Genomic DNA, 23,833 nt, shown 5'->3' with positions numbered 1-23,833 from the left:
CCATGGGCAGTCCTTAAAGCGACAGTAACACTCCATAATCTCTCATCAGCCCTTAAAATTTTCACCAAAAACCGTCTGAATTTCTCGAATGGTGTCCACTCGGATCTGCCTCACAGTTTCTGAAAAAATTTTGATAAAGCAAAGTGCCAGTCTCTCAGCAAGTTTTCAGACAAAGGAATTCCGATGGGAGGGGTGGACCAGTGCTCACTCAAAGCCTGCCCACAGGCAAATGACGCAACCGACAGGCGTGAAAAAACTCACGCATGCGCACGAGGGTTCAAGCTTGTCTGATGTAATTGCACGTGATTCAAATCCAGATAGTTTTTGAAAAAAATAAAAAGGTCCTTTTCTTTTCTCACAGACCTCGTATGTGTGTGTGTTTGACGGATGGGGAGTGCAACACATGCAATTCACACGCATGCCACGTGTGTGCGAGGGGGAGCTGACACTCTGACACCTCACGTGTGTTGCTGTTTTGCAAAGCCATACTCATGGGTAGACATGGGCTGATAACCGGTTTCATGGTATACCGTGGTATGAAAAAGCCACGGTATCAAACCTACTAAAAGTTTCCGTTATACCGTCCCTATGGTATAAGCGGGTTATGAGAATTCTTGACAGGCAGAGCGGAGGCAGCTGCTGTTGCCTTTCCCCCTGGTGCGCACATCTGTCTCTGTTTACAAACAGGCAGCTAACGTTAGCTAGCTCTGCATCATGGCTGAAGGAGCCGAAGCCTGCACTAAACTTTTCCCTCCGTCTAAAAGGACCAAGTTGGCTTTTTTGTTTTATTTTCTGTGGAATAGCCCTTCAAGCCAAAAACTTGGCAACAAAGCACCGAAGCTATGGCCTGTGTCGGACTCGGGGCGTCTCAAAATACACGCAAAGGATTACATGGAAGGAGTAAACTTTATTCCATCTTTGAAGCCACTGGGAAGTACAAGTGGTGGACTCGAGTCGTGCTTGTGGTCGACCAAATTTCTCCCACAAATATGTCAAAAAGGACAAATACATCTATTCCAAGTACTTTGTTGGTGAAGCATCCGAAGTTCCAGACCTTATTCCAGCCACGTTTCTCCCTCAGCAAGTAAGTAAGTCATGTTTCCCACGGAGCAGATGCAACATGTCCAAAAGAGTGACTCTCTTGGTATTTTCTCTAAAGTTATCAGTGGTATAGTGCTCGTAGCAGTAGACATCACGTCAATTAGTGTGCCTGAATCACACGCGCTTCATATGCAAATAGCCATAATGTTGTTAAAGCACAGTTTAACGCTATACATAATACTGTGAAACCGTGGTATTTTTGCCCAAGGTTATCATACTGTCCAAATCTCATACCGGCCCATGCCGACTCATGGGGCACTTAGACAAATTCACTGCCAGCTTGACAGTGATTGTCTGCTGATTGTTGTTGTGTTAACAGTGTGAATGGCCACATATTTTCTAAGTGCCACACGAGCGGTGTTAGATGTTCGTGTGTGTCAGCTGGAATTTAGCCGACACCTGCTGCGAGAGGGTTCGATGGGCTCGCACAGCGAACACTCTGTCCTTCAGCCGCTGGTGTGCGTAAATAGTTGTAGCAACAGGTGTTTGTAGCAACAGGTGTTTGCGGTAGTTATAAATTTACATGTCTTGCATACAATTCCTGCTTCATGTACACTTCATGCACACTTCAACCAAATTCGCACTATGTGAAGGGGCCCTTCGTTTGGGTGTTTATTACATCATATTTTGGGGCTGTGAGCTGTGGTTTAGTTAACGGTTTTGCTTTGGTTGCTTTTAAACATTATTACACACTTATCCTCATTATTTCTCATTATTATCATATTCCTTGAGAGGAATATTTAAAATAATTTTAGCATCTCCATTTTCACCATTAGCCATGTGCAACAAAAGCAATAGATAATGGCACAGCAAAACCATGCAGTTGCTTTTATCTCTGGCATCAATCTCCACCTTGACCTTTAAAAATTCACATTTTGCTGTCAAAACTCTGGCCCTAATTAAGCTCCAGCACAAAAACCAACATATCTGGCAACATTTCCTACATCTTTTTCTGAAGTAAAGTTGAAGGTCAAATTTTAGGAAAGTGTCGAAAACAAGCATCTCCCCCGCCCAACCATGAATCTGCTCATATTTGAGCTCATATCAGAAAAAAAACAAAAAAACCCAAAACAAAACAAAACAAAAAAAACACGTGGACTCATGGACAAAAGACCTCAATCATAACAGTTTTGGGTGGGCATTTTTAACATTTTTCACTGATTTTTTTGATTCTGATCGTTCGTTCTTCATCAAATTAGTATTTCACAGAAAAAGTTGTGATTGTTTTTAAGGCAAATATTTCTGAACAAGACCTGCAGTTCTGTTGCAGTGAAAAATTGGTGAAATCATGAGGTAAGATTGTTGATGAGGTTACAGTTATTACATCATGCAAACCCTTTTCCTTTTTAGTTTTATCCTGAATGACTCCACCTGTTGCAATGCAGGAAGGAGAACTGTTTTGCAGTCATGTTCCACCCCAGTCTGACGTCTCCTTTGTTAATGGGAATTTTGGACAGCAGCATACACGGACAATGAGTGCAGATTCTCTCAGCGAAACTTGTATCAATAAAAATGGTGTAAATGTGGTCTGTTTTTCGTATTTTTTCACCATTAGGAAAAGGAGAACTTTAAATTTTTTTTTATATTTAATGTACTACACAATCTCTGATGACAATTAAAAATTACACGTTCGCACATGAAAAGGAGCCACACAAATCTACATATATTTGTTCAGGGTCACCTATGATGACCGATTCATGAGATATCTGATATTTGTATTTCCATTCAGTTTAAGCAGGCCAATATTCACGCAGCCTGCTGTTTGTCACATTCAGAGCCTCACTGCTTCTTCCAAACAAACAAACAACGAAAAGAGATGAGGATAAAAGGTGACTTTGGCTTGGTGTAAATGTGGACATTCTAGATTCAAGAGCATAAGATGAAAAATGACTAAATGGAACATTTGTAGAACAAGCTGAAATTTTCAGGATAAGTCCAGAAAAACTTGTAGAACAACAAACTAGTCTAAAAGTCCCCCAAAATCCCCCTTGTGGCTTTTTCCAAATCAAAAATGGCATCCAAAATGGCCACCATTTCAAGTTTTTTTTTAACGTATCTTTGCTTCCGGATAGATTAGGAACCTGATTTACGTGTCTAAATATGTTTTAGGGCATGAGAAACTTTTTACCATGATTACCGACAGGTGAACTCCTTAGATAGCATGTATGGGTGTATTTTCATGAATTCAAGTCTGAGAGTATGCACTGGTGCTGAACTTTACCGCATCCACAACACCATGGAACCACTCCGGGTCTGAATCCTGAATGGGAACCACCCAGGAAGACAACCGGTCCATTCTCACATTATCTCTCTTCTGCAACCAGGTGAAACGTGGATGTCCCCTTGACCTTCTCCAGTTACTGAGGCTGTCAACACTCAGACACATGCATGCTGGTTAGCATCCAAGTCTCACAACCATACAGCAAGACAGGTACCACCCATATGCGAAAGACGTGGAACCTTTGTTCGCCTGCAAAGATATCGACATCACCAAACAGCTCTGTCCAATGACCTCATGACTCCATAAGCTCGATCTCAAAGGCAGGATACCCAGAGACATGTATGCCACTGCTGAGATAAGTCATACGCAGGACTATCTCGAGGCACAAATCTGGGGAAGGGTACAGAAACATTTCTGTTGCTTTGAAGGTCCCAGTGACCACAGTGACCTCCATCATCCATAAATGGAAGAAGTTCAGATCCACCAGGACTCTTTCTAGAGCTGGCCAACTGTGTAAACTGAGCAATTGGGAGAGAAGGACCTTAATCAGGAAGGTGACCAAGAACCTGGTGGTCACTCTGTCAGAGCATCAACATTCCTCTGTGCAGAGAGAGAAACCTTCCAGAAGGACAACCATCTCTGTAGCAATCCACCAAACATGCCTGTATGGCAGAGTAGCCAGATGGAAGCCACTCCTTAGTAAAAGGCACATGGCAGGCCACCTGGAGTTTGACAAAAGGCAACTGAAGGACTCTCAGACCATGAGAAACAAAATTCTCTGGTCTGATGAGGCAAAGATTGAACTCTTTGGCGTGAATGCTAGACAGCAAGTTTGGAGGAAACCAGGCACCATCCCTACAGTGAAGCAAGGTGGTGACAGCATCATGCTGTGGGGATATTTGGGTGGGCAGCACGGTGGCTTAGTAAGAGGCACTGTTGCCTCATAGCAAGAAGGTCATGGGATCAATTCCCACCTGTGGCCTTCTGTGTGGGGTTTGCATGTTCTCCCCGTGTTTGCATGGGTTTCCTCTGGGTGCTCCAGTTTCCTCCCACATTTAAAGACACACAAGTTAGGTGAATTGGAAACTTTACAATTGCTCAGGCCTCCCTTGCTAAAGAGATACTCAATGGGACTAACCTGGTTAAATAAAGGTTAAAATGAAATTAATGTTTTTCAGTGACAGGAACTGGGAGACTATTTTTTCTACAAGAAGATCAGGGCCAGGGGACCCTGCGTGCCTGGATGGAACTTACCTTGCAAGCTATGTTGTCGATGCCTGGGAGACTTGGGGGGTCGCATGCTTTGCACCTTTCTCTGTGGAGGACCTCGAGGATTTATTCATATTTGGATTCATAGTAGGAGGGCTGGTACTTATTGGTTTATGTGCTGCCCTGACCAACTGGAAGATTGTCAAGATGGCTGCTGCCAAAACCACGACCCCTCGCTTGTCCATCATGATTAATGAGTTGAGCAAGGCAATGCATTCTCAGACTGTGTTAACCCTTGAACTCAGACCCAAATTTGATAACATCTCGGAGCAAATGCGCATCTTGCAGGAGAAGGTGAAGATTTCAGAGGCCAGGGAATTTTCATAATTGGGATCTGGTTTGTTCATGTGAGGCTGGAAAAGTGTTTTTCACTGCTCAACCACAAACACTGCAGACTTATCAGCCTCTCAAGGATAAAATGCCCATTGTTTTTCCTCCAGAAGAATTTTTACGGCTTTGGGAAGATTGGCTGCCTCCTTATCTCTCTTACTCCAGTACACAAGGACAGACAGACTCACACATGGACAAAGACTGAAGCATGCTCCACTTTCCCTCCTACCTCCTCTCCTGCCCCATCACACACCCCATCCTGGCCACCGCTGACGCCACCCTTCTCCCCTCCGGGGGCTGCGCGGTTTTAGCTGCGGCAGGGCCAAGTTCCCCCTAAGTTAGCAGCGGCACGACTCCTGTTGCAGCGGCTACCACACACTCACATTGCCTTAATTTGGAAAACGGACTGTTTCAAGTTTAATGTACATAAACAATGTCAAATGTATATGTGTTGTCTTAATTCTGATGTGTGCCATTATTACAGTAAACAAGTAATAACTGTGGATTAATTGCTGTATCTTGTCTGTGGAAATGTGAGTGTGGACGTAATCTCGTTGTTGTTGCACTTGTAATGACAATGACAATAAATCTCATCCATCCATCATCCATCCATCCATCCATCCATAGCATCCATCTATCCATCCAAACCTGAATCCAATTAAACATCTCTGGAGAGATCTGAAAATGGCTGTGCACTGATGCTCCCCATCCAACCTGATGGAGGTTGAGAGGTGCTGCAAAGAGGAATGGACAAAACTGCCCAAACATAGGTGCACCAAGCTTGTGGCATCATATTCAAGAAGACTCGAGGCTGTAATTGCTGCCAAAGGTGCATCAATAAAGTACTGAGCAAAGGGTGTGAATACTTACGTACATGTGATTTCTTAGTTTTTTATAGTTGCGTCAGGAAGGGCATCCGGCGTAAAACCTGTGCCAATTCAACATGCAGATCCACCTTGGATTTGCTGTGGCGACCCCGAGTGCAAACAAGGGAGCAGTCGGAGGGACTTACAATAAATTTGCAATAATAAAAAAAAGTTTTTCATGTTGTCATTACTGGGTACAGTCAGTAGAGTTTTGAGGGAAAAAATGAATTGACTCCATTTTAGAACAAGGCTGTAACATAACAAAATGTGGAAACAGTGAAGCGCTGTGAATACTTTCCTGTTGCACCATGTGCTTGTCTTCCACGAATGTCACACACCACCCTCATTTCGTCTCACGTCGTGGAGGTTGCAACTGAGCGTATTGATCTGTCTTGATGAGTAGTGATCCTTAATAGAACGTGACAACGTTCGTAGTGGTTCCTGTGATGGTTCTTGGAGCCCAAAATGTCACGCGTTATTACGAAGTGACACGGAAACTGTCAAATTTTAACACGACTTGTAACGTGGCGTCACATTTCACTGTGTGCCACGACGAATCAGTTTTCTGTCACGTGCGCACAATTAAACTCGGCTCCAAATGTCGTTCCACAGTTCCTGCTGAAGCTCCTCAGGACGCTCCTGCAGGTGTTCCACCTGCTGTTGTAACCGATGAGCAGGAGAACAAGTCTGACCCAGAGGAACCAGAGGAGCGAGAGGAGACTCACGTGCAGCCAGACATCTCTGCACCTCCTCCAGTCCGGCGGAGGAAGAAGCGTGTGCACAATTAAACCCTGCTGCACCGCATTCAGTTTGATTGCTGACACCAAATCGGCTAAAAGTCTAATTTCAGTGCTCTTCAGCGCGCTCCTGCAGGTGTTCCACCTGCTGCATGTGCCTGATGTTTGGGAAAATGCGCGAGACGAGAGCCGCATGAAGCCACACATCTGGCTCTGTCCTCCTCCTCCTCTCTGCGCCACTCCATGGCACAGAGCCCAACTATGCATGCAGCCACAAAGTTCTTCTGAAAAACCGGAGCGATCTGAATTTGGTTGGATGAATATGGGTGTGTGTGGAGACAATTCACCTCGTTCACAATGTGACATAACTTAACGATGCGCTGTTACGTGCAACAATGCGGAATACTATTCTTGACCGTGCCTAATGCTTCCTGATAATTCTCCAGCAACACGTGCCATTAATCGTAACGTGTGGTAACAGGTTGCAGCAGTTCCTGAGGACACCTGACGCCTCTGCCCCGAATCATCACATTCATGATCAGCGGCCAAGAATGTATGCTTCATGGCATTCGTGACTTGTCGTCGTTATGTGTAAACGTAGCATTACAATATGAGTTGGATGGAAACACAGCTAATGAGAGAGAGGACCAGTTAGTAACGTTTTTTTACCATGACATATTACAAATGGTAAAATAACCAAAATGATTCAGTCAGAAATGTTCAGTCTTATTTATGCGAGGTAATCCCATGTGATCTGGTTTCTATACTGCGCTGGGTTTTGCAACCATAAGCAGCACAAAATACAGACAAATTTGCTAACTCTCCACTGACTCTGATTGACTCTGGTGCGAGCCTATTGTGAAGAGATCCATCCAATATGGCGGCGACAATGGATTACGTTGCAGCAAGTTATGAGGTATCTACGTATATAATGTCTATACAGTAAAATCACCAGTGTTAAATTAACACTGCCAGTGAACATATGGTCCCAAGAGTAGTCAGTGTTAATTTTACACTGGTGATTTTACTGTGTATGGTACTCCTCATCTGACTCTCCATAAGTAACAGTTCATTTGACATAAGGTCATTCAAGTGGTATCTCACAATCATACAGTAAGACAGAGGGTACGAGGATCCTAAAGATATCAGTATCACCAAACGCTTTCATCCACTGACCTCATGACTCCATAAGCTCTTCCCGTTATGTCTCCTGAACTCAAAGGCCAAGGACCCAGACATATGAATGTCACTGCTGAGATAAGTGAATATCACAAGAATAGTGACATTCTCACTGCAATCCTCAAAAGCCTGGATCATAGTCTTGATCCAGAACAAACACTCTGATTCCTCACTCACCTTCTCAAGTGCTGCAATCAGGGTATCTACTGCTTCTCCACATTTTAGATACGGTGTGTGCAAATTAAGTTCCCTCAGGTGTGTGTGTGTGTGCGTCTGTAAATATTTTTAACAAGAGGGATTTGCCCTCAATTTGGTTGCTGTGTCCTGACCAAGCTTCATAGATCTGTGGCATTTTTGAGTCTTTGCTGCTTTTTCTTCAGGTATTTGACATCGATATGTTTCCCAAGGATGAAATAATAAGGACTAACACACTCATCATAGTAATCTATCCTCTGCACATGGCTGGTGTCATCCAGCATCGGCCTGCCAGCATGTGGAGGAAGATGCATCATCTGCGGATATAAAGGACCACCTGGTAGATTTCACTCATGTGCCTCAGGTCATTCATTTTGAGGCCACATCGACTTGTGGCAAAACACCTTATAGCTTGTACATTCGTTGTATAATGTTTTTCTTTTTGTAGAAATCCCCTTCCACAGTGGATGACATGAGAATAAAAGCTTGCTGGCATCTGTAATGAGATAGGGTTTAGTTCATCAAAGAAGAAAGCAGATGAGGGTTATCAAGCGATGCAGACAGACACATTACGGGCAGAGGAGGATTTGGCAGAACTGAGCCTTGCAGAGATCAGAGTGAAGTGAAAGCTCCTCTGATACTCTCACCTCTTTTCCTGAACTTTTGTTTCATGACAACACACCCTTTGTGAAAATCCTCGTGATGCTCTGTGGGAAATACACTTGCCTTACAGCGTTTTTGAGTTGGGTCATGTATTTATTTAATAATTCATTCCTTCATTTAGACTTTAAATTTTCCCTGTAGGCCTGGTTATGAAAAAAAAGGTGAAAAGCTCTTGCTTGAGAGGAGAAAAAGTGTCACTTTTCCAGTACTACTTTGGATATTAATTGTCATCCCAGCTGACAAGGTCGCCCAGATGCTGTGCTTCCCTGCCACATCCTCCAACGCCTCCTGCAGGATCACAAGTGTATTCTGGGTTATAAAGTGAGGAACCTTGGGGTAATTTTGGATCCTACGTTGTCCTTTGACCTCCACATTAGAGATATTACGAGGACTGCTTTCTTCCACCTGCGAAATATAGCGAAGAGTCGTCCCATCCTGTCTATGGCTGATGCTGAGACCCTGATCCATGCCTTTATCTCTTCTAGATTGGACTACTGCAATGTTCTATTTTCTGGTTTACCGCAGTCTAGCATTAGGGCTCTCCAATTGCTTCAAAATGCCTCAGCCAGACTTTTGACACGAAGCAGAAAGCTTGACCACGTTACACCCATTTTGACATCCCTTCACTGGCTTCCTGTTCCAGTGAGATCAGATTTTAAGGTTCTGCTACTAGCCTATAAAATTCTTCACAGACTGGCTCCTCCCTACCTAGCTGACCTAATTAAACCCTATGTACCGGCCCAGCTTTGCGTTCTCAAGGTGCAGGACTACTTTGTGTCCCTAGGGTGAATAAAACGTCTGTGGGTCACAGAGCTTTCTCTTATTGTGCCCCTATTCTGTGGAATGATCTCCCTGCATCAATAAAACAGTCAGATTCTGTGGAGACTTTCAAGTTCCTTTTAGTGAAGTTTAGGGCTAGTGGCCGGCGATCACCTTAGTATTTCCTGTTTTTCTTGTTGCTTAATGCTGACAAATTACACTGCATTTGTTGTCTTTCTGATGCTTGAGTATGCTTTTTTTTTTCTTTTCTCTCTGTTTGAGGTGCAGCTCCATCCAGAGATGGGTGTGGTATCTGTTCCAGAAACTGTCCTGTGCACTGGCAACATTTCCTGTATGTTGTTTTGTAATTTGTGTCTGTAACATGGCCCAAGCAGATGGTCACCCCTTTGAGTCTGGTCTGCTTGAGGTTTCTTCCTCAGAGGGTTTTTCCTTACCACTGTTGCTCTGGGGGTTGGTAAGGTTAGACCTTACTTGTGTGAAGTGCCTTGAGGCAACCTTGTTGTGATTTGGTGCTATATAAATAAATTAAAATGAAAATTAAATTTGTTAATAGAACAACACCAAGTCCCCTTTATTGTTGTGGCTAGTGGTGTATGTAGAACCCAGATATGCAGACATGGAAAACTCAGAGGACGTGACAATAACTCTGTGATTTATTGCTGAGCCCAGTGAAAAGCGTTCAACAGTCTATGGAGTTCAGTGCACAAAAGGAAATCACAAAAAGATGGAGGCAAAAGACACAATGAAGAATCAGGAGGAAAAACTGGGAAACTCTACTAATGCTGCATTTCCACTGGACTGAGACCGATATAAGACCTACAAGATCATGACATTTTGTCTTGGCTCATCTCCATTTTCATCTGTTATTTCCATTTGTACCAAGCTTGCATTGCAACGGAATTGTGTGAGTGACGAGTATGTTAAAATTCGCGATCATTGATGCAACCTCATGCAGAGTCAATTGAGAGTCTATTATGACCCATCGGATCAAGTTGAGAGTGAGCTGAGAGGTGAGAGTTTATCAAGACCGATTATGAGACCCATGTGTCTGTTAACTGGTTGCACAACTACTGCGAGTATTTTAAACAGTTCAATACACACACACCTGTTGGAGACCGATGAAGAGGGATGGTGACAAGAAGGGATCTTTTTTCCGACCATGGAGACCCCATTGTGACCAGCTGCAATCCCAGTGGGAGTCAATGAGAGTGAGGACATTTCTCGTTCGCAACGCGGTCGTGGACTCGGTGTAAATGGGGTGTAACACATGGAATACTTATGGATCACAGAAATATATACTGACAAAGTGCAGAGCAGAAAAAGTGAGTTACATTTTCCCAAACTAAGACATTTTTATGTAAAAACTGCTTGACAAGATTATTTTTCTGTTTAGACAAAAATTAAGTCAAATGTTCTCTAAATGTTTTTTTTTTTTACTCTTAGATATCAATTAAAATGCATTTAATGACACAAAAGACACCACTGTTTCATCAAAAATGGTGGTCAAAGCAGTCATCAAGCATCTGTTTTTCCAATAAAATGCCCCTAAAATGCTTCATAGCAACAAACAATAGGATTTACATGACAGAGCATCGTGTTTTGGTGCCCATTTTGGACACTATCTTGAATATCTGTCTTGAGGTCAATTTATGTTTTTGGGAACCTCCTGATTACATTTTGGGGGTCATAAAAAGAACATTCTCTGTTCAGAAGATGAAGTTACTGTTTTGCTCGAGCAATGAACAGCAATGAAGTTGCTGAAACTGTGCAGGACTATGTACAGTCTTGGTACTGTAATTTCCTTTGTAAGATAAATAAGAAAGCAGAAGATTAAAGCACGGTCCAAGGTTTTGACCATCTGAATGAAAATCTTTCAGTGTGTAATGAAACTCAATACCACAATCCACATTTTAAAAATCTGTATTATCTGTGTGAGTAACCCCCTGCAATTTCACTGCAGAGTTATATTGTGGAACAATCCCATTGACTGAATACTAAAGTGATTTCAGTATATGCGTTTCAAATTTGTCTCTTTGAAGGGTTTTTGATGTGAAGGTCTCATGCAATAACTTTTTAGTAAACATTTGTCAAATTTCTCATATCTTTGTAAGTACAATCGGCTCATATGACTAGGATTCAGCAAAAACTTGTAAGTCCTGAAAATGGCATAAACTGTGTATGTGAACCTGCTGAATTTTGCCTGTTTACAAGAAAAATAAATGACCATAAATAATTCCCTCAAAATACCAAATATAGCTATGTGCCCACCCATATATGTGAGATGTCTCCATTTGGGTCACTGATATTGGTGTGAATGAAGGGGAACTTTTTTCTGAAGAGTGAAGTCAGTAATTGTTAATAGCATAAAATGTGGAATTAAGGAACCTTGTAAACTGAGTGAGTGGGAAGAAATAATGAGCAACTTTAATGTCCTTTCACCCCACCAAGGGTCGGACTACATCATCGAAATACGGAAGATGGACATGGATTTTAGTCTTGCCACATCAAGCTTCACTGTCTGCTATGGGAGAGGGTGGAGGGATGAGGGCAAGTCTTCATTGTCAAGATAAATGAAATATTGCAATATTACATTCCACAAATAGTTTATTTTCTTCTGTGCTATTATGACCCTGCTGGCAGGAAAGTTGGGAGGATGGGGTTGCCCATGCAGAGTGCCCAGAGTAAGCTTTGTGATTTCTTCATATTTTCATATTGTGTGACTAATAAAATAATATGTTATTGCATCAGCTCTCTCACCAAGAGAGCACAATGGAGGATGTACTTTCTGCGGCAACTGAGGAAGTTCAACCTGCCAAAAACAATAATGGTGAACTTCTACACTGCCATCACTGAGTCCATCATCTCTTCTTCCATCACTGTCTGGTACACTGCTGCCACTGTTAAGGGCAGGTGCAGACTGCAGCCTATCATCCATGCAGCAGAGAAGGTGATCAACTGCAATCTGCCATCCCTACAGGACCTGTACACCTGCAGGGCCCTGAGGCGAGCAAGGAAGATAGTGGCCAATCCCTCTCACCCAGGACACAAACGTTTTGTCACCCTTCCCTCTGACAGATGGCTGAGTTCCATCAGGATTAAGACCTCAAGACACAAAAACAGCTTCTTTCCATCCACGGCTAGACTAATAAATAATGCCAGAGACCCCCACTTGCCCTGCCCCCCCCACTCCCACAATGTACAGACTGAAAGGTACTGTACATGCGCATGCCTGCACAGCCCCATTCCACTATATTTATTTGACAGTTTTGCTCATTTGTTTACATGACTATTTTACTTCTTACAGAAGTATTTTTTCCTTTTCTTTTATTGTTGTTTATGCACCTATTACTTCTTGCAGAAGTATCTTTTCCTTTTCTTTTATTGTTGTTTATGAGCCAATTACTTCTTACAGAAGATTTTTTTCCCTTTTATTTTATTGTTGTTTATGCACCAGTGACACCAGATCAAATTCCTTGTATGTGAGAACTTACTTGGCAATAAATTTGATTCTGATCTCAAATTAATGATATCTATAATTTAGAATTATACTATATTTTACACTGTAGATCTAAGCAGGATAACATCAGTGTAATTATGATGTACAATTTATGTCTAATTTTCAAACTAAAATGCTCCAATGTAATGAAATATTCAACTTTTCCCAGTGAATGTGGGAAGTTAAATTTACAAACAAATCACTTTGGTTGACGGGTTTGACTGGCTCATTGCTTCCGAGTAGCATGCACATTCATGGACTTAGATGTTGAGACCACTTATCTGGTTAATTCTTGTCCATTATCAGTGACTCCGAATTACAAAATTTGGACTCCTCACTGAATACGTCCTGTCAATAAAATATTAGCTGCACGAAGACTGCTTTTACATTTAATTTCCATCTCCTGGCACCAGACGCTGAGCTGAATCACGGCTTATGTTTGATGTCTCTTGTTTAATTTGGGACTTACAGACAGCCAAGAGAGGAATAAAAATAAAAACAGAAATAGGCAGTGGAAGAATTCTGACGCAAGTTGTGTGCTATTGAAGCCTGACCTTAACTCCGCTGAGGCCAAGACGACTAATTGTTAATTTGGGTAGGCTGATGAAAATGAACTGAAGTGTAAATGAATGTGTCAGTCTGGAGGAGAACTCAAATTCACCTTTTGCTCTCACAATGGAAAATCAGCATTATTTTTAACTTGATGGTGCACTTCAGCAGTTCAGAACAGCTGGTTATTACCATAGTGAAATTAAAGCCTGGATATTGTTGGCAAAGAAAAGGGAAAGATGAGATTTAAAAAAAAAAAAATCAAAGAGAATAAAGACCCTTTAGCTGAGGAGTAGTGTGTGGCATATGGTGAAAAGTTAGTCTGCTGTGATGGGAAAATAAATCACTGTTTGGGCTAAGAGTGAAAAAAAAATTGAGGACATTACCTTGGTTTAGGGACAGAAACAATAAATGGCATCTCTCCTAATAAAAACTTTCTTGAACTTCAGTCAACTTAATTCCAGCTATCTAGCGTTTTCCTGCTCTAGTGGCTTGGGGGCAGGACTGAGGCAGGTTTAAGGCAATGTCCTTTAGGCTGTCTCTCTCCTCCCTGATCTCCTGTATGTCCTGTTCAATAATGGACAGTTGGCTCTGTTGGTCCTTAGCAGCCAAACGCAAAGTCTGGATCTTCCCACTCAGCGTCGTGCTCTCCACACTCCCGCGGAGCATGCTCAGGTGACGAGCTGTCTCGTTCAAGATACGGTCAAAACGTTCCAGTGGCACATTCCCATCTGGTGCAAAAGATAGAGGGGACAGAGGGTGAAAGAAAGAAAAACTTTGGGGAAAAAGCTTCTAAAGTGTTCTAGAATCTGGATTGTGTTCATTGTGATGGATATCAGCACTTGTAGTCAAGGCCCAAACCTTCCAGGTGAAGGCCAAGGCTTTGACCCCTCAAAAACCAAGGCCTGAAATTTCAAAGCCAAGGCATACATAAACAAATTTTTATTTTAAATAGATCGTATGAAGTCAGAGGTTCAAACAAGAAACAATCAAATAACATGTACATTTTTATAGTTGTTCATTGCAAAATGTATGAAAAGTAGTAGACGAACATTTGTACCTATTCCTACCTTATTTTGTGTGTGTGGAATTTGTACATATCCTATCACACTGAAAAATGTATTGCATGTTGTAATGTAATGCATTGCATATTTCAGAGTGGCCTTTTATTGTAGCCAGCCTAAGGCACACCTGTGCAATAATCATGATGTCTAATCAGCATCTTGATATGCCACACCTGTGAGGTGGAATGGATTATCTCAACAAAGGAGAAGTGCTCACTAACACAGATTTAGACAGATTTGTGAACAATATTTGAGAAAAATAGGTCTTTTGTGTATATTAACAGGTTATTTATTTCAGCAACAACACAGCAGCATAAAGACAACATATCAAACAAATAAAAAAAACAAGATCAAATTTAACACCGTGTGCCTGAAAAGGGGGTGGGAAGAAGCAAAGCTTATAAATTACCCACCCCTCATACCCCATCCCAAAAGTCCAAGTCCAACATATAATTACACTTATGCTCACACTCCTATATATACAAATAAGCAAATTAAATACATACATCCACAAATGTATACATCTTTTTTTTTTTTTTTTAATTATGATTTTCTTTATATCCAGAAATTATTAATTTCTTATAATGTTTCTTAAAACAGACTAAAGAACTACATAATCTAATTTCCACAGGACATTTGTTCCAAATCTTCACCCCTTTAACTGAAACACAAAAACCCTTGACATTAGTACGTACGGGAGGCTTCTTAAAAACCATACATCCTCGTAAACTGTATTCAGATTCCTGATCTTGAACAGGCTCTGGACATAAAGTGGCAAGGCCTGGTTATTAGCTTTGTACAAAGTTTGTATGGTGATATAATCCACTAAATCTCTAAATTTCAGTAAATTTAAAGTCATAAACAGAGAATGCGTTGGCTCAAGAAAATATAGAAAATATAGAAAATGTTTAGAAAATGTTTTAGAACTTCGAGTTCAGCTCATGAAATATGGGAGCAAAAACAAAAGTGTTGTGTTTATTTTTTTTCAGTGTATATAATGAAAGTAATTTCAAGAACTTTTAGCTAACCCAAGCTTTGAACCCTCAAGGACAAGGTCAAGGCCAGGTCCAGGGCCAGAGGCAGGGGCAGGGTCAAGGGCCAAGGTCTGGAAAAATGGGCCTGAACGGTGCATTTACACTAGACCCAGGAGCATGACCTTCCCCAATTCTCTGCTGACTTGTGCTCAGACATGTGCTCCACATTTGGGGATGAGCACATCTACATCAACACAGTGTGACTTCTGTTTTGAGAAAGAAGGCTCTCCCACACACCAAAATAAAGGAGTGTTATCACTTAAAGAGGGCTGAGCACAATTCAGATGAGATTAGTTTGATATGAGCAGGTGGAGTAATATAATGTATATTTTTTATGACCAAACAGCAAGGGATAAGAAAACTTGATATACATGACAGATGGAAGTGGCTCCTCATTAAACAGGCCAGATGGATGGATGTCACTCTTAACTAAATAAATAAATTCATCACACTTCTTTCTCCTCTGACAGAATGGATTACTCTTTACATTAATTTTCTGTCATGTGGCTTCAGGTTTTCTGTCTTTTTTTACATTTTGCTTTTTGAGGTCCATGTAGCAGCACATGCTCCTTGTACCCAAAGCAAAGCAGGTGGTCTGAACTCTGTCATACAGGCACAAAACAAATGTTTCCCATCACACTGATTTATGTGCATGCTACTGTGGACTACACAGTGCTTGTTGTGCACCTGACAAAAAAGGAGACCCAAAGACGCACGGTATGTTTTCCAAATGCCTCTTTATGTGCTTCCATGCTTGACATAAATGGCAGAAAACTACTTTTCCACATGTTCACATGGGATTAATATAACTGGGGTAATTTCTATGGATCATTTTACAGAAGGTAAATGGTGTCAAGAGTACTGGCATGGATGATTGCATTCGATTAAGAATTACTGAAATGGCACATCTGGATGTGACAAAAATGACTGAGGGCTGTGGTAAGAATGACTTTACTTCATCTGAATAAATAATGCAATAATCTATCAATCATACAGCACACAACAAGATTTTTACTGAGGCAACAAGTGATGAATAAATATTTTGTGGGTTTGCTCACCGACCACGATTCATGCTAATCATAACGTGAGAAATCAGACTTGTTTTTAAACCTAAATATTGTAACTGTTATATTGCATAGTCAGGTCAGTGACTTGATGTTCGACGAATGCTTCTGTAATTTTTGTGATCACACTATATGCGTCACGATAGAGTCTTGCTGGACAACTCCCCAAACCATCTCAGCAATTTGGGCCAGAAGCACCAGCAGGCCAGCCCTAACTTAGAGCCCTCATGCTAGTCAAACAAATGGAATTTTTGGGGTGAAGTACATTCAGTGCATTCCACGGTGCCATCCTAGGCCTAGAACCAAGGATCAGCAACAGTGAATGTGAATGCTACATTGGTTATTGAAACAGAGGACCATCCGGTGTGATGACCTAAATTTGGATATCATCCTTGAAAGCATGTGAACATAGTCCTCCTACAAACTAAAACATGCAGAATAAATAGTACTATAAATATTTCAGTTAACATTGAACTTTAATTCTTGCATTTACCCACAGAAAAGGCTGGTGAGCCCATGCTTTCCCATGCAACCCAAAATTGGTATCATATTTCCATGTTAAATGAGCCTTTTTAAAGTGCAGAGCTTTTTAGCGCTGTGACATTTAAGGTATAATGATGATTTATGAGATTTATAGGAATGGAAGACTAAAAATTAGCCACAGTAAAAATCACTTATAGGAGAGAGTTCAGTGTTACTTACCAATCTTGCTGATTAGCTCAGTAAGTGTAACAGAATACGCCTCTAATTGGTGCTTGGCTGCTTCTATGTCTTCTTTTACATCCGTGAGGGACACCACAGGCTGAAGATAAGCGCACACACTTCAGTATTTTAGAGTACAGGCCAGTAGGTCGACTGTTCAGAATGTGTCGTGTACCTCTGAAGTGATCTGGGAGTTCACAGTGTCAAATCGCTTCTCCTGCTTGGCCAGTTTCTGCAAAGTGGAGTCTATGTGGGAACTGAGGTGAGCAGATGCAGTTCTAGTATGCTTGGCCTGGGTCAGAACCGCTTTGGATTCCTCGACACAAAAGGAGAAGGAAAAAATCTACTTAGAACTGCATTCTTTTTTATTTTTCTTCCTGCTGCGAAACTGACTGTGAACTTGGAAACATGACATTGCATATGAATTGCATATGCATAGTAAGATCACATCTTCACAATAGCACATACCAAAAGTACAGATAGGCTTCAGAAGTGATGGAAAGCTGGTGCAGCACAAACCTACAGTTGCAGATGGACATTTATATCCAGTTTTGCTAAAAACCTTTCCCCGACTGCACATACTGCATTCTATCAAACAATATGTGTTTTTAAATCACTACAAGGTAGACTTTATTTCACTATAAAGTTATTTAAAAATTGCAGTTAGATTTCTTTATGTCCTCAAGGCCTGTGTAGGACTTCTTAGAAATGAGTTACCACAATCAGAAACTCTGTTGATTCTTTGATTAATCACAAGTAGCAGTTACTTTCTATCTGCATTTAATACCTTAACTTAAGAAACAGTACCTCCAGAAGGATTTAGATTGAGATGGGCAACAAGTCACCTGCTGAGGAGATCGATAGATAGCAAGGGAAAACCTTCAGCCTTCATGGCACACTATTGTCCACCCCGATTTAGATTGTAATTTTTTGTGTCAAGATTAATACATGCCACTGAAGCAACTGAAGTAAGTCCAATATAGGCTTTGAAGCCCGTCTGGCTGGTGATTATCCCCAGATACTGTAAGAGACCATGACTTCCCATGGACAGGATGGTAGTCCATCACGGGTTATGTGCCCAATCAAGACTGGTACCTGGACTAGAACCCTGGTCTATATTGGTAGTCCCAACACGTATCCCATATAGCAACCTAGTCTGAAATAATACATCTACTAATATAAGCAACAGGTTGGTCATTGTTATGGAATTTCCCTAGCAGCCTATACTCAAGGTTCTTCAAAAAGGAGCTGGTGGACATTTACTATAATGCAGGTACAAACGAGTTTCGCCAAGAGGTCTGGTAGTATAACAGACAACCTCACTTATCAACCTGTAATACATAACATTCGTTGAAGTCTAGTAATTTCTATGATGAATAAAGGTATTTTGTTAGCACACTATTATGCCAGTATAGCAATGTTAACTACCACAGGTCTAAATGAGGGCAGACGTAGGTCGGGTTTCACCTTACTTGAATCTGATCAGACTCGAGCCTCACGCCAGGTTGAGTTCTGGTTTCTTGAGCTCAAGCAGACCTCTGAAGTCTTCTATTGCTAACATTTAGCTTGTTGTGATTAACATATTGGCGAGTAAGCACATATTTTCAGGTCAGTTAACACGTATAGTTTTAGTAAGATCACTGAAAAATGGTCCCTCTCAAAATAAGCAAAATAATCCAAAATCCAGCTGAGTTGTCTTGTATTAAGCAAAGAAATCTGCCAGTAGGGTAAGAAAAAAATTACTTGGTTAGAATTCTCAAAACTAACAAAATGTCTTGGCACTGAATAATCAAAATGTGCCTTAAAACTAGACAGAATTCTTATTTTAAGATTAGCTTCTGTCTTAAAATAAGGAAATCTTGTTCCTTTGCTTGGATGATTTGAAATCCATTGGCTTTCGTTGTTACTGGTTAAATACACCTTGATATTAGCTAGAAAAACTTCTTAAGAAAAAGTGAGATACACTTTCCCAAAATATGTTTTTTCTTATGTAAAAACTGCTTGACAAGATTATTTTTCTATTTAGACAAAAAGTAAGTAAAATTTTCTTTAAGCAAGTCTTTTTCTTTTACTTTCTTAGATATCAGTTTTTGCAGTGATGGTAAAGAAAACTACAAATGTGCATCATATAATGGCATCTGACCCCTTAATTGGTTAGGCTGTTGCACTACCTTCTGGTAGATTGATATAATAGGTTTTGAGCCCTCAGCCCTCCAAGTCTGCAGGGGCATTGTTGCATTTGCCATGCATTTGACCATCTATCCCTCTCTTCCTGCACATTCAGAAAGCTGATCACCTTCAGATTTTCAGGATATGTTTAGGCAAGGATACAATCCAAGCCAACTGATTTTGTGGAGTCAAAGTTCAAGGTCACTGGAATATATGTTTGACCAAAAATAGTTTGCTAGCGTGATAACATCTTCTGTACTTGTCCGATTATTATGATATTTCATGCATGTGCAAGGTAGCCCAACTACAACAACAACAACAACAACAACAATAATAATAATAATAATAATAATAATAATCCATCTTATTTGTAATACAAATTACATTTGGAATGAATCTCAAAGTGCTATAAGAAAAAAGTTTTAAAAAGCAGATTAAAAACTAACAAAAAATATAAAAATGAGGAAAGAAAAAAATCAGCAAGGTTAATTTAAAGTCACAGGATTTTCATGATTGCTAGCAAAAATTGTATTTATGTTATGTAGTCCTATTCCAAAAGCTGTGTTATTTTTTGACGCAATTGCTGAGGACGGTAGAAATTTTTTTAGTTAAAAAATTACTTGATACATTGCTAATATTTGCCATGGAAGATCTTACTGTGCTCTCTTTGCAATGTCTATTTTTAACCAGTCACATTAATGTAGACAGGATGACTGATGGGCAGTAATGCTCAGACTTATTAATAATGCAACACTAGTTTGTTTTATTAAAAAAGAAATGTATACCTTTGCAACAGCGTGTGCCGTGTGTTTTGCCACTTTGCTGGAGTTGGCAAAGAGACTGGAGTTTTCCACAGCTGGCTTTAGCAGATTTTCAATCTGTTTCACCTTCTTCCTTACATCAGCCAGAACCTTTTCCTCCAGGGGCCTCCTCTTCCTCACTGCAGCTTTGGTTTGCGCCTGTAGACGGGGCCACTCTCTCAACATGTCTGAGACGTGAATGGAAAGAAAACACACAGCAGAAACAGAAGACGTGACAAAAAACTGTTTTTGTATCAAATGTGGCTGAATTTTGGAAATAATTTATTACTTTCTTGACTGCTTCTTTGTTTTATCGATTTCTGCAGGAATCTGGAGACCCAGAATCTTAAGACGTTCTCCTCATGTATCATAAAAAGCCAAAATTTCGATTGCGAAGTTAACACGAAAACTTTTCAAAGCGTCCCACTTCACTCCATCGTCCACACAAACTATTGCAGCATTCCAGACGTGACAAGCAGATCAAAATTTTGCAGTGGTGGTGACTTATTTTGACATTTCAGCTTAAATAATTTAGTTAACCACAACAACAACAACAAAAAAAACAATGAAAATATACAGTATACAATACTAGACCAGAGGTGTAGCCAAGATTTTTGTGTGTGTGTGTGTTGGGGTGGGGTGGACACTGTCCAGGAGAAGCTGCCATTAAAGTGTTTTAAGCCTTTTGAAACACAGACTCTTTGAAACATTTGGTTCATTCTTTGTTTTAATTGTTTCAAGTCATTGAATAATTCTCTGAAGCAATCATTCGATTTAGCTGTTTGTGATCTATCTATCTATCTATCTATCTATCTATCTATCTATCTATCTATCTATCTATCTATCTATCTATCTATCTATCTATCTATCTATCTATCTATCTATCTATCTATCTATCTATCTATCTATCTATCTATCTATCTATCTATCTATCTATCTATCTATCTATCTATCTATCTATCTATCTATCTATCTATCTATCTATCTATCTATCTATCTATCTATCTATCTATCTATCTATCTATCTATCTATCTATCTATCTATCTATCTATCTATCTATCTATCTATCTATCTATCTACCTATCCATCCATCAATCAATCCAGAATATATGTCAAGAAAATCTCCATTATTCAGGAGCTATTTATATCATGGTTTGGAGAATTTTTAGAACGTCATACTTAAAAACAACAGTTCATTTTTGCGTTTGGGCCATTTTGAAACATTAAAACCATTATTTAAACAACTGATTCATTTCCATTTATGAGCATTTTGAAACAGTCAATCATTTTCTGAACAAAGAAGACTCCAATGTTCAATAGATGTTGCAATCACAGTGTTTGAAGCTTTTTTTTGAAACACAATCAGTTTCAAAAAGAATAACTTAAAGAATAACTTAAGTGCTTCAAGCATTTGGAACACAGTCATCTTCAGTTGGCTCATTAAACTTTTTTTTTTAAATTGCTTTGAAACAGTCGCTATTTTTGCAGCAGTTGTTTCATTTATTGGAGACATTTCCCAAACCAAATGTTTCATTTAGTCTTCCGAGCATGCCAAAAGAGTCTTTTTCCAAAGCGATCATCTCATTTATTGTTTTGAGCATTATGAGAAATGTTAAACAAAATGCTTCATTTAGAAGTCTGAATCATTTTGTGAAGCAACTGTTTCATTTGGGTTTTTTCATGTGTTTCAAAAGACTGAATCATTTTCTGAAGCAATTGTTTAATTTGGGGTTTTTTAAGCGTTTCAAAATACTGAATATTTTTCTAAAGAAACTGGTTTCATTTGGGTTTTTTTCATGTGTTTCAAAATACTGAATATTTTCTAAAGAAATTGATTTCATTGAGGTTTTCCAGATGTTTCAAAATATTGAATGATTTCTGAAGCAGTTTTCATTCCAGATTATTAAAAGTCACAATTTCTTCTACATTGGTGGGTGTAATATTTTTAGGGGTGCTGAACCCCTCGCGCCAGTACTACAGACACTTACGGTCAAGCCGTCTATGCAAGCTGATAGTTTCTGACTCCACTTCTTTCACTGTCACTACAGATGACAACGCCATGACCTTTGCTGCTTGAGCATCAGGGCTTAGCTTCAGAAAGACACACACAGAATATAACACGTCAGTGGCTTTTAGTGATAGCTGCAGTTTTTAAGCTTAAAGTGAAGATAACAAAAGACACAGGAATCAAAATCCAACAAGAAAATACAATCACCTGACTGATGTCATCCACCATGTCCAGGTTCTTGTGGGCGGTCTTGATCACAGGCTCCACCTTCTCTCTGATCTTGCTGACAACGTCAGATTTACTCTGAATGTACACGTCCAGCTCTGCTGTGCGGTTCGTCAAGTCTGCAATCCACTGAGATCACCGCATGGCGATTTAATTCTTCGGCTAAAATAATCAACCTTTTAAGTCTCTAATGCGATTGCAAAAGACTGTCGTTGTTCATTTGCAGAGGGCACATTAGACTTGTTTTAAAAATGCCATTTCACTTTCTGCTCATGCATGCTGCAGTAGTTAATCAACCCCCTCTGAGAACAGCATGTACCCACGTGAGAAAAAATCCTGCCAGAATCCTCTCTCCTGTGCCCACTCAGGCTTCGCCTTCGTGCCAGTTTCGAAGTGAAGTTAACTGCCCACTCTCCTCGATTTGAGAGATGCTTCTAACTCCATATGAACCTGGCTAAATGAGCTGGAATTGGTCCTTAAATCCCGGATATGGCACTTACTTTAATTATACTGAATTATTCAGTCATTGTTGTAAAATTTATCAGTATAATATCTCAAATCCCATTTGAGCCCTGCAGACTCTGTCCACACTGACCTCTGTTGTATGCTTGGTTTGATGTGTTTGCTCAGACTCTGATGATGGGCTGGCAGCGGTCGGAGCCAGCCGGTGTAAAGATGATGTGATGTTCCGCAGGGCGGCGCTGACACCGGCAGCTTTCTCCTCCAGTGCCAGCTGTTCAGCTGCCGTGTTGTCCACCTGGGCTGTCAGGTTCAGCTTGTGCCGCTGTATTTGTGACAATCTGAAATGTCAAGTGAAACCATATGGAGACAAATATAGCAAATTCAACACGATTGTCCAGATGCTTTAAAAAAATTAATTGAAGCAGGCTAATGTTTTTTTCCAATGGCAAATCCAGTACATCAAAATTCAACCCAAACCATATCTGACTGGGGTCAAATGACTCCCAATATACTTGTCCAATGGAGCAATTTTGCTGGCCTGTCACTGGAATATAGCAAGGATTCATATAATGCTGGTCAAAGTTCAAAATAAGAACATCTAGGCATGTCACCTGTAAAACGTACTAAGTTTATGGACAGATTCTCTTTTCTCCAAATTAACACAATAACTCAAAAACAGTAAATGCTATCAATTTTCCAGTATCCATCTTCAAGGGGCATATCATGAGGATAAACTGATTAAACATTGTTGAAATTTGATGCACCACAGGAATTAAAAAAGTAACTTTGTTTTGTTAATTTAATATACCATATGCCTTAACATTTCTGGCCTTGTTGCTGAGCACCATCTCATCATCACATTTATAATGGAAATTATGAAGAGCTGGTGCGGTTTAAATGATATTTAGCTTGTAATGA

General features: G+C 40.3%; 1 protein-coding gene across 1 annotated transcript in view; it reads right to left on the bottom strand.

The window, feature by feature from the left end:
* Nucleotides 1-13,230: 13,230 nt before the first annotated feature.
* Nucleotides 13,231-23,833, bottom strand: part of lamc3 (laminin, gamma 3) — a 334,434-nt gene continuing 323,831 nt past the window's right edge. The window contains 7 exon segments of the mRNA XM_034192005.1: nt 13,231-14,117; nt 17,251-17,350; nt 17,426-17,566; nt 20,205-20,407; nt 22,209-22,311; nt 22,436-22,582; nt 23,049-23,253. Of these exon segments, the coding sequence (XP_034047896.1) occupies nt 13,855-14,117; nt 17,251-17,350; nt 17,426-17,566; nt 20,205-20,407; nt 22,209-22,311; nt 22,436-22,582; nt 23,049-23,253 (1,162 nt within the window). The 3' untranslated portion in view covers nt 13,231-13,854.

This window comes from Thalassophryne amazonica, chromosome 17, assembly GCF_902500255.1.
Source record: "Thalassophryne amazonica chromosome 17, fThaAma1.1, whole genome shotgun sequence".
NCBI classification, from domain to species: domain Eukaryota; kingdom Metazoa; phylum Chordata; class Actinopteri; order Batrachoidiformes; family Batrachoididae; genus Thalassophryne; species Thalassophryne amazonica.
Note: the sequence above shows the minus strand (reverse complement) of the source record. Positions and strands in the feature narration are given on the sequence as shown.